Below are 12,448 nucleotides of genomic sequence, written 5' to 3'. Positions count from 1 at the left end.
AGAGTTCCCCAACCTTTCTGGCTTTGCAGACTGGCAGGGGAAAGGGGATGGTTCTGTGCAAGCAGCTGTAATGCACGGGTGCACAGCTCCATTTGCGAGAGCAGTGTGCAAGCGCACGCACCGCTCAAGCAAATGGACTGCGCATGCAGTTCTCGCCTGCTGCTCAAGCAAGTGGGGATGCATGTGTGCTCGCCTGCTGCTTCCACAGCTCAGCTGAAAAAAAATCTCATGGCCCAGTAGTAGGCTGCGGCCTGGGGTTTAGGGACCCCTTGTGTATAGCACCTAACATTGTATCTAAAAGTAGTACAATAACTTACAGAATATGTCGTTAAAGCAACTAAGAGATAATAGTGTCATGGTTCCGATTAGGGAATCAGATCAAAGAACATTCAGGCATTGTTTTTCTAAGAAGTCTATAATAATGAGAACGAAACATTGGCACTCATGGATGCCAGAATCTGAATTCTCCTCCCCTGAACGTATCATATCATACACAATTCCCTCCCTTAATTACACGTCATGAATTACATTCTCCAATTAGTTTAACATACGAAGTTTCACTTCCCTTCTGAAGCCAAGCGTGCCATCCCTTATCTTATTAAAACATCTGGGTTAACATTCCCACCCCTTCAGTGATTCAAAGCAAAACAGTTAAAGCAAAAGGCTGCCTCTTATATGTCAGAGCAAAAACATTCAATGTTTGGAGCATTGACAAATAGTTAACCAAGATATACATTCAGGAATTTTTTTAAAAAAAATCCATTTATATCCCGCCCTTCTCCGAAGACTCAGGGCGGCTTACAAGCTTAGCAGTAGCCTTCATTCTATGTATATGCCTGCTTATTAGGGCTTTCGCGCCCCCCCCCCAAGCGGCATTATTACAAAGTCAGCTTAATTGCCCCCAACAATCTGGGTCTTCATTTTACCTACCTTGGAAGGATGGAAGGCTGAGTCAACCTTGAGCCTGGTGGGATGCGAACCTGCACTAATTGCAGGCAGCTGGTGTTACTTAAGGAGGCATTAGCCCACTGCTCCACCAAGGCTCTGAATAATAAACATGTTTTACTATATTTACTCTACTTTCTTTGGATACCGTAGTTTGATAGCATCTGGAAAGCTATATATTAACAGAATTAACAGAAAACAGAGTTGGAAGGGACTTGGAGGTCTTCTAGTACAAACCCCTGCTCAGGCAGTAAACCCCATACCATTTCCGACAAATGGTTGTCCAATCTCTTCTTAAAAACCTCCAGGATTGGAGTATTCACAACTTCTGGATGAAAGACATTCCACTGATTAATTGTTCCAGCTCAGGAAATTTCTCCTTAGTTCTAGGTTATTTTTCTTCTTGATTAGTTTCCATCCGTTGCTTCTTGTCCTGCCCTCAGGTGTTTTGGAGAATCACATGACTCCCATCTTCTTTGTGGCAGCCCCTAAGATATTGGAACACCACTACCATGCCACCCCTAGTTCTTCTTGTCATTAAACTAGACATACCCAATTCCGTTCTTTATATGTTTTAGCCCCCAATCCCCTAATCATCTTTGTTGCTCTTCTTTGCACTCTTTCTAGAGTTTCAACATCTTTTTTACATTGTAGCAACCAAAACTTGATGCAGCATTCCAAATGTGGTCTTACCAAGGCATTATAGAGTGGTATTAACACTTCACGTTGATCTAAATCCTCTGTTAATACAGCCTAGAACTGTGTTGGGTTTTTTGGCAGCTGCAGCACACTGCTGGATCATATTTCAGTCACTGTCCACTAGGACTCCAATTTTTGATATTGATTGCATTGATGCAATTGAGAACAAAACTAATGGTAACAGCTTTATTATATGTCAGCAACTGTGCAATGTATGGTCAGATACTAGTGCAAAAAAGCACTTTTGTCAATTTTTTTCAACAGTATCTGACTTGATTAAGAGGTTTAGGTCCTAGAATCTTTTGTATCTGAAGACATTCTGTTATGTGAACTGAATAGCAAATAGATTTATTGGATTGCCATTAAGACAGAGGCAAATAGTTACATTTTTCTATAAGCCATTTCTTATAAATTTTTGTCATTCTTAATTTGATAATTAACTGAAATATCCATTATTTGTCTTACACAAAGATGTTCAGCTTTTATTCATATTCTATATATCCAACCATAAAAATAGTACATATACACAGTGCACCTCTGTATAAGAAATCCTAAGACAAAAATTTTGTCATATGAATGTGCATCAATGGAACTGAGGTCTACTGAAGAACAAAACATGAGCAGGTCCATTGTATTTTTACAGAAGAAAGCAACACACACAAAGAAATGCCTTCTTACTTCATTGTAAATGAAGATGTAAATATGTTGGTTGGGTAAAATTTATCAAAGACAAAATAGAAAAAGGAAAAGTATTCATGAAATCTTAACGTTAAGAACCTGAAAGGCATAGCTGTGTCTGGTCATGATAGTCAATGTCCTTCATTAAAAAAACGTGGTGTGATTTATCATGTTTATGTTAACAGTCATGTAAGAATTCATCCAGTCTCACTATCACTGCTGCTCCATGCGTCTTCATATGCAGAATTTAAGCACTGCTTAGAGGGTAACTAAAAAAATAATAAAAAAAGGGATTACAGTCATGGAAAATTAACTTGTGAATGGATTCTGTCTCTATAAATTCCCACAACTGCCAGCACTGGAAATAATTCTGCTATATTATTGTATAGCTCTACAGAAATAATTGTACATAGGTAAAGACAGGTTTATGACCAAGACTGCTAGGAACTATTCATATGAGTTAGCTGGAAGTACAGTCCTTTTCTTAAGAACAGCAGCTAAGAAGCTAGAAACAAGTCATGCTTCAGCCAATATTTTCCATTCTGCATGTGTTTTATCTCATACCTTAACTTTTTCAGCACACTGAAAGGATAAGAAATAGAAGCAATGCCCTTGTCTGGAATGTAAAGAACACACATTTCTAAATATTGAGTCTGTCTCCCTTGCCTTAGTACAAATACAATGAACCTATAGAATCAAGCCAATCACACCTCAAAATCTGTACAAGATGAGACAACAATCTGGCATAAGCAGCTATAATGAGCATTCACTCCATCAGTGACATGTCCTTGTTTCTTACTAAAAAAGCAGACAAGCATTTCTTCCTTTCATGTCCTTATCTATAAATTCTCCAGCTCTAGCTTGCTATAGTTAAGTTATTTACCTTTTCGTCGTGAGTATCATCAGGTTCTCGTTCCTTCAAATATGGCATCCAGGCAAGAATATTGCCATCTCTGCCACTGCTATAAAGTTCCTGCAATTAAGAAACAAACAAAATAATGTTAAGTATTACTGAGTAAGAAAGAGGATAGTCTGACACTATCTTCGCATCTGGGCACCTCAGCATGCCACATCAGCCACTTCAATTAGGCTGACAGGAAAATATTATTCAGAAATAAGCTCCAATAAGCTCCTTCATAATAAGTACATTTAGTGCTATCCTGTTACTTCTGTACAAAGCAAAAAAAGAACTAAGAGGATTGGTTTAATCTAGAAACCATATAAAGGCTTGTCAGAGCTAAGAATAGGCTTATCTAAAAAATTGTAACATGTCTGGCTAAACAATATGGAAAGCATCCTTCTCTTATGTCACCATCTCTTTTATTTAATGGAAATATGAACCAAGGCCTTTTGGTACCTTGTCCCAGGCTTTGAAACACTTGGCTAAGGAAAGTACAGCTAACTTCTTCTCTGGTATCCTGCTATAGACAACGTCTCTAATTCAAGTATATAAAGTGGCTCGAATGCTAGGTTGGGTAATCAGTTATATCTTTTTAAAAAAATATATCAATTTTTAAAGTGTGATACCGTAATTTGTTTTTTTTTTTAAAAAAAATACTGTATTATTACTAGCTATCTTAAGCGGTATTTGTTGGTGAAAAAATTATATTTAAAGCTAATAAATTTCAAATACATTTGTACTGAATTAAAATAAATTAAAATAAACATGGTCATTTATTCATTTCTGTCTTGAAGGTTATATTGGATTACAACTTCAATCACTTCTAGGATTATAAAAGGTGTAGTCCATTATTGAAAGACTTAAAGAGTAGGGGGAAATGGTTATTCCATTTAAAGAAAGAACGAATTAATGACTAATTGGACAGACTTTTCAAGCTATGCCCACCAACAAGTTCAGAATATAATTTCTGCTGTTCCATAGATCTTGGCCTTGAAGGATAAACCAGATAGGATTCATAATCAATATTACAAAGAATTGTAATAAGTACAATTCTTTCTCCCCTACCTCAATTATCTTTTTTACCTAAAAGTGTCTCCTCTGAGCCCCTTGCCCTGCTCTTTATCCAGCTGTGGGCTATGATGTCTCTTATTTGACCATTCCCTTGGCTATGCCTCTACCATTTCAACAGAACAGCTGCAACAGTTTTTAAAGATGTTTTTTTAAGGATAGTTCTTAGTTGCAGAAGTGTTGGGATAAGGCATGTCAAAAAAAGGCATCCTATGACAAGTCACATTTATTTCTAAATTAGCATCTTTATCCCACTTTTCATATAATTATCTAAAAATATGTTTTGTGGATCCTGAATAAAACTGAAACATTCAGAAACTAAAATTTCAATTGGGGAAATGGAGATGTATGAAAAGCCTTTATAAACTGACCACAGCATCACTAAAATTGATTCCCATCTTGAATTAACTGTGGTCATAGCCTTTCAATTTCCAGGATGTTTAAAATGTGTAGCCAGAAATTGCATTATACAGGTAGTCCTTGACTTACAACAGTTCATTTAGTGACAGTTCAAAGTTACAACGGCACTGAAAAAAGTAATTTATGATCATTTTTCACACTTACAACCTTTATAGCAACCCCATGATCGTATAATCAAAATTCAGATGCTTGGCAACTGGTTCATACTTAAAACTGTTGCTGTGTCCAAACTTTTGCAACCTTTCAACAAGCAAAATCAATGGGGAAGCCAGATTCACTTTAAAAACTGTGTTACTAACTTATCAACTGTAGTGATTCACTTAACTGTGGCAAGAAAGGTCGTAAAATGAGGCAAAACTCACTTAACAAATGTCTTACTTAACAGCAGAAATTTTGGGCTCAATTGTGAGCATAAGTCAAGGACTTACCTGTATACAATTTGCATTCTATACAAAGTTTTTAGAAATGATCCTTCTAGCAAAATTCTCTAATCTAAATGAATAATAAGAAGCTTAAGATGTTGATCTCCGTTGACTTGCAGAGTTACTGTTATCTCCAATCAACGCAAAAATATAATTTAATATTTATACCCCCAAAGATTTCTATGCATGATGTAACTTTCATAAGACACTTCTTACAATAAATCAAGTGGCATTATGATTATTTAAAGCATATTCAAAAATTCAATTGTCTAGACCAAATGACTCTAAGACCAAAGCTTATAATTTTTCATTAGTCACTTGCCTGAGAACCTCACCTTAATTTATGTACTAGCATTGTTATAGTGCTGACATGTTAAACTGCTCTAAAGACAGGAAGCTGCTTTAAACCAGATTAGGCTACTGGTCATCTAGTTCAATATTAAATCAATGGGGTCTCACGCAGATGTCTTGTTTTGTTTTGAAATTTCAAAGATAGAATCTGGGTACTTCAGTACGTTTAGTTTCTAATCATTCCTAGTTGAATTCCCTAATAAAAAAACCTTCATTTTTAAGACTCTATAATTCCTTAATTTGGGGCAGAGTTGGGGCAACTGGATGAAGATGAGCATTTACTGGCTGGATGCCATTCCTGATTCCAGAGTTCACAGCAGATATTTTTTCCTTTGCTTCCTAGGAGACAAACATCAGCCGCTACCTAGGATTGAACTATCAATCTTCTGAGTGGGAGATAAGTGTAGGCCATCACTACACTGCTCCCAGTTGAATTCCCTAATATAACTTCTTAAATACATAGTAGAAAAACTCTTGCACAAATGAGACCTGCTGCTAATGGGAAGAGATAATCTTAAAGAAATCCTTCATCATTTGTCTGTTAACCATAATCTCTCAACTGAAATCCCATATATACAGTAGTGGCCAAAATTGTGGAAACCTTTTGGGAAAAGAGTACATTTGATGTTTGATAGCTAACAACACCACTTTCTTTTGGAGTAGTACCATAAAATTATATATCAATGGAAAGATAATTTAATCAAGACTGTAATGCAACATAATTTGTTCAATTATCTGTACTGTATTCTATGAAAAGTTATAGCCAAATAACCAGAAAAAGGAAGCACATCTTACTTAGGTTGATATCAGGTAGCTTTCCTTCATCTGATTGTAGCTAATAAGGATGAGTTATCTTGTTTTGGCAATGAGCCAATCAGATCACAGTAGGATTCAGTTATTCAATGTCATGTATTGAAGCTGAGAGGAGGACATGTGTTATGTGATTGCTATCAAGTTGGTTGGGTTTTTTTGTGTTCTTTCAATTAGTGAGCTTGTAGAACGTAATAAAATTAAAGCAGTGGTGCAAAGGGTTGAATAGTTGCCCAGAAAGCACTGTAAAATAGTATTATTAAGTGAACAAGGCTACAGTTATAAATTAGAAGAAAAATTGGTGGAAGTTTAACCAAAGGTGGCATTTCTAAGTTTTTAAAGAGGTATAAGGAGACTGTTACTACAAAACCACACTGGTAAAGCCAGGAAAAGGTACACAACAGCAAGTAATAATAGAAGAATTAAGAGACTGTGCTACATGACAGAAGAAAATCATCTGGGTGTATACAAGATGAAATATCGCAATGCAATGTGAAGTTGAGTGCAAGGACTGTTCGGCGCAGACTGCAGGAATTTGGCCTAAAATCTAGAATTCCACGAAAAAGCCACTTTTATCTCTCAAACAAAGGTTGAAAAGACTAAACTGGCCTAAAACCCATGTTACCTGGACAGAGGAACAATGGGACAGTGTTATTTGGAGTGATGAGACCAAGATCTCTCTGTTTGGTAGTGATGGCATAAAATACATAAGAAGAATCAGAGAAGATTTGCATCCTGATTGCATTATATATATCAGAAAACACCCAGTCAGTGGTATGATCTGGGGTTATATGACATCAAAAGGTGTGGGCAGAATAATTAATGGTGATTAATGGGAATATAAAGGGCCAAAAATACAGTACATTAATGAAATACTTGAGCCCAAACTGAAACCTTCCACACATGATCTTTTCCAAGACAATGAAGCATTTATATTTCAACAGGATTCAGCTCCATGTCATGTTGCTGCTGTGTGCAAAAAGTGGTTTCAACGTAATCATATTCCACTGCTGGAATGGCCTAGGAATAGCCCAGACCTTAACCCAATTGAAAATATATGGAGCTGACTAAAGAAACCTGTTAGTCAGAAGCAACCAAGCAATAAAACCCAGTTAATAGAAGCAATAATTCAATCTTGGTTTCACATTATAACAGCTGCAGAACTAAAGGACTTGGTTCACTCCATGGGAAGATGTTGTAAGGAGGTAATTCATGCTAAAGGTTACCCAACTAAATATTAACTGACATGGTGATAATTTTTGTATATCTCGTTTTTCTACATGTTTCACTTTTCTTCTTTATAACTGCTATTCTAATAGCAAATCCTTCATAAAAGTTATTGCATTACATTCTTGATTAAATTATCTTTCCATTGATATATAATTTTATGGTAATACTCCAAAAAAAGTGGTACTAGCCATCGAACCTCAAATGTACACTTTCCCCAAAAGGTTTCCACAATTTTGGCCAATACTGTATAGATATAGTCATTCTCTTACTATACTGTACTTTAAATGCTAGAGAAATGACATGGAGAGCCTGTCATAGAGACAGTGCATCATACTCAACCTCAAAGTGAAAAGCTGAAAGGCCTTGCCTTCTTAATCTGAAGTTCACCTGAACTCTACTGCATATAATCCTTATAGGGACTATGTATTCAATACAGCTCAGTGTTTTAAGGAAAACTTGATGTCATGCTTAAATAACCTAAAATTCTCCAGCTTCACTTACCTGAAAATTAGGTTGAAAGACACAGCAGTCAACCGAACTATAATGTCCCCTAAGCGTAGTTATTAGGTCTCCTGAATAAATTGTATAAACAGCAACAGTGCTACTGCACGGCACAAATGCAAATTCTGAACTGCAGCCATGTGATACAGTAAACCTGAGTCCTTTTTTACTTTCATTGCTCACCTTCCCATAATTTACCTGTAAAGATATAAGATAAAAAAATTTAGCCCCCAATTTCACAAAAAGTGTCCAATAGTTAGTTACATTTTAAAACACAAGGTTATTTCTTATAACTTTACTATTGAATGTATTGTGCTGTAAAGAATATAGTCCCTTCCCACTCCACAATAGCATTTATCCAATTTTAGACTTAAATAACTCAGAACTACTTTATAACTCTTTAACAGAGAGTGGTAGCCTTTTGGTAACTGAAGGCTACAAAGAGTGATACCCAGAGCAGGAAGAAAAATCAAATAGATAATTTTATATCTTTTTTGAGGTGGGAGGGAATTCTCCCTCCCCTCTTTTTTGTGGCAGGGACCATTTCACAATTTTCTCTATTTTTGGACTTAAGAAACATGTTACCTTTTGTTAACTGACCTGATCTTGTAAACTAAAATTACTTTAGTATTCTCTAATATGTTTACCAGCAACATTCAGCAAAGCCAATTTCAAATCTATTGGGACCTGGGTACCAATGGTTCTCCACGTTTTAAGTCTTGTCACCCAGTATAAAATCTTGAATTAATGTCATTATGTATGGAGGATTATACAGTTATTATATAGGATTTTATAATACAGGATTATATAGTTCACCAGTTGCAGTATGATTGTCCTAAAGTTTCAAATATTGAGGATAACATATGTTTAAGTTATTAATATTATAGGCAGCATGTGGCTTCCTTTTTTAAAATAGCAATTCTCATTGTTGCATTAGTTTATATTTTTAAGAATATCATTCCCTCTTATTACCAATATAACTGTGACACGCAGGAATTCTTTTTCTCTGCAAATAGAATGCAATAAAATATGTTTGTATAAATATATATGAAATATTGGAATGAATAGAATGTCCTTTATGTTACTTATTCATAATATGTAGGATGAAGATATGATAATGATTTCCTATATGTATATTTATGCTATGTTGTTAAGTATGTTTGACATGATGATGTTTAACCTAATATCTAAATCTGCAGGTAATATTGTGGCATAATTACATTTGGTTTAATCAAAATCTTTGGTGTTTATTTAACATTTTTTCCTGTATCCCAAGAAACAAAAGTAAACTGTATATATTTAAATGGCACAAAGCACAAGGCTGCAATCATATATATGGTTACCTGAAAATTCACATTTAAGTCAATGGGGCTTACTACTAAATAGATACTCAAAAATATAAACATTAATAATTATTTTGAGGCTGTATTCTATGTATGTTTATTTGGAAGTTCTGAATGTTAACTTTTGGACCAACAGCAGATACACTAATGTGGGAAAGGCAAATCAGAAATTTATTTATTTAAATTTATTTTAATTCCATTTATATCCCGCCCTTCTCCGAAGACTCAGGGCGGCTTACAAACTTAGCAGTTTAAGTTTAAGTGTTGGGTTGATCTACTTGAAATTATTTCAGGAATTATTTGTCTGGAGATTCTCAGTCATCCAGATCATGGTTGTCCGAAAAGTGCTTTTTCATGAGGAAACTGGACTTTTTCTTTGAAGACATTTTGCTTCTCATCCAAGAAGCTTCTTCAGCTATGATTGAATGGTGGGGAATGGAAGGATTTATATTCCTTGCAGAGAGCTGATCATTTGCGTTCTTTTAGACTGAGGCCATCTGGAGGTTTACCTGTGTCCTCCAGGTCACCTGTGTAGTGCAAATGTGTGTGGAGCCTTTTCTTCAATGAAAAACAAGACATTCCAGTTGCCTCCTGAAAAAGCACTTCTGGGACATTCAGGAATTATTATATGTAAACTCCTATAGTGAGGAAACTTTTGACATCTTGTAATGATATGTTTGCAGTGTATTTTTTTTCCTGATAAAGCAATTCAGATCTGTTTAGATCTAAACTCAACATTGGATAATACCGGTGAGAAGGATTGTCAGAAGAAATTAGTTCAGTTACCAATGATGTAAATAAGTAGCTTGGAGGTATATAACATATTTGGATAAATGCCCATCTTGGGATACTAGAGAACATCTGCCTAAATCCATATTAGAAATCTTTGTCAGAGGAACATGTTCCAGCCCCTTTAAGAAGGTAAAACTTTTGTTTAAACAAGGGTCATTAACTATCATTACTGTACATTTCAAATCAAACCTTTTTGAATCAAGTATTAAGAATATGTGGTGGCATCAAAATCTCAGCTTTTCTTGGATGAAGCTGTTTACCTGGATTCCTTTTAATCCAGACACATGTCCAGATTTGGAATACATATTTTAGACTTTTTTTGCTTAACATCAATTGAAATTGGTCTTGTTTCTTAAGAACATTATGCTTATGTTATATACCAGAATGACAGAGACAAGGACAGGTTTTCATCTTCTTCTATCAGGCACCCCTCCCAAAACTTAAATGATATGCCTATCTCAATCTTTTCTACCCAAAGCTAAACAATACCAATTATTCCAAGCTCTCTTCATAGACTTATCCAACTTCCTGATCACCCTCATTAACTTTTTTTTTTTGCTTCTCAAAGTGTCAGAGCTAAAAATGAACACAATATTCAAAATGAAAAGTGAAGGGGAACAATTACTTCCTTATCTACATTCATTTGTAATTACACATTTTTTTAGAACAAAACATAATTTCAAATAATACATTCTGACAAAAAGATGTATTTATCTTACAACTGTGAGTAAACCCAGAGATGTCCATGGGTAAATAAAACAAAAGTAGTGCACTACTCTCTTCATAACAAGTGGCTTTTCTAGGACTGAACTGACATGCAGAGCCTCAAACAAAAAACTAAAGGGAAGTTGGCATGGAGAAATGAATGCTTTTCCTTGTGCAGCCTTGCAAATAGTTTTCAGGCATAAGAAATATCGACCAGTTTATAAGTCTTCTTACGTAGTTTAAATTTTTAAAGATAATTTAAAATGTAATGTATATTTTCATTAAACAAGTTGGGAAAAAAGAGTTCTTATAATGCACTTCAACTTAGAACACTTTGCCAATAAAAGGAAGGTTAAAATGCAGCTGCTCTTTCTACAAGTAGTAGCTAAAAAAAATAGCATTAGTCAGGAGAGTTTACGAATGCTTAATAATTTACCATCACATAAAAAGTGTGGACTAAGGCACACAGAAGAGATAATCCTGCAACAGTTCTCTTTTATGTACAACAAAAATATTTTAAGAATGTAAACTGGACGGGGGAATGAAAAGATTAATGAACTGATAAGAGTGTCTTGGTAAGCAAACAGCCTGAACTATCATTTAGCAGAATGAAGGGAGAGTAAAATAAAAAGTGGCTGCCATGGACTTTATTACTTTAAATATGATATCCATTATAATATCAACTTTGAATGCAAAAATATGTCTGAAAATTACCCTCAGCCTGTAGCTCATCCTATTGTCCCAATACTATTTTGCTTCCTGAGTGCAAGCAAATGTTAATGCTGGGAAATACTGAAAAAAACTATTATCTAATGTCTCAAGATAAGGGGGCATTTGACAGAACAGAGATTCAATTCAACTGCCTGACCTTCAGGAAAGCCACAGGAAGTCATCTGGTAATGTCGCAGAGTAACTAGAAAGGGGTCAAATTTCAGTAGTATACTGGGTACTGATTCTTAGGGAAGATTTAAAAAAGGGATAATTAGTCGTATAACTACCTTGAACAGCCAATGGTTGCACTTGGGGCTTACTGCCAAACCTTGGAAAAAGTTTTATTTAGTCACATTTTTCTTGTCCCAAAGGTCCTTTTTAAAAAAGGCAACTGGACTTTGTTTTCATTAGGATACCACAGTCAACTGACTACTGAATACTTATATTGAACATACATGTAATAGAAGACATGGAAAGTTATGACAAGTATAATTATTGTTGTGATTGAGACAATTATCTTTTTAACTATCTCATTTTGTGACTGAAAACCAACCTTCTGGCAGCCTCTAAGGTGTTGTAATGGGAAAAAGTTTTACTAAATTGCAAAGCAGAAGTTTATCTCCAAATATCATCTGCGCAGTGATATGCAGCATCACATTAATTATTACGGATAAATCAACTATATATACATCACCATATATTGCATCAAAAGAATACTGCTTTTTTTAAAATATACAGCCTCATTAAACTACTTTCTTTTTATTACAAAACACAGAGAGTTGCCCAGCCAGATGTCCGAAGGCTACCTGTGGCTTTCCCTAGCTTTGGACAGCTTTCCAAAAATTAATTAGTTTGAATGTTATTGAATGAAA

General features: G+C 35.2%; 1 protein-coding gene across 7 annotated transcripts in view; it reads right to left on the bottom strand.

The window, feature by feature from the left end:
• Positions 1-1,014: 1,014 nt before the first annotated feature.
• ERCC8 (ERCC excision repair 8, CSA ubiquitin ligase complex subunit) overlaps positions 1,015-12,448 on the bottom strand; it is a 35,643-nt gene continuing 24,209 nt past the window's right edge. For 6 of the 7 annotated variants that reach the window (XM_083356296.1, XM_083356295.1, XM_083356300.1 and 3 more), the window contains 3 exons: positions 8,026-8,223; positions 3,206-3,295; positions 1,015-2,591 (listed from right to left, as the gene is read on the bottom strand). In XM_083356296.1, the coding sequence (XP_083212422.1) occupies positions 2,520-2,591; positions 3,206-3,295; positions 8,026-8,223 (360 nt within the window). In that variant the 3' untranslated portion in view covers positions 1,015-2,519. The remainder of the gene's footprint in view (positions 2,592-3,205; positions 3,296-8,025; positions 8,224-12,448) is intronic. The other variant, XM_083356297.1, reaches the window with a different exon arrangement.

Source organism: Vipera ursinii (assembly GCF_947247035.1).
Source record: "Vipera ursinii genome assembly, chromosome: 2".
Classification (NCBI taxonomy): Eukaryota; Metazoa; Chordata; class Lepidosauria; order Squamata; family Viperidae; genus Vipera; species Vipera ursinii.
Note: the sequence above shows the minus strand (reverse complement) of the source record. Positions and strands in the feature narration are given on the sequence as shown.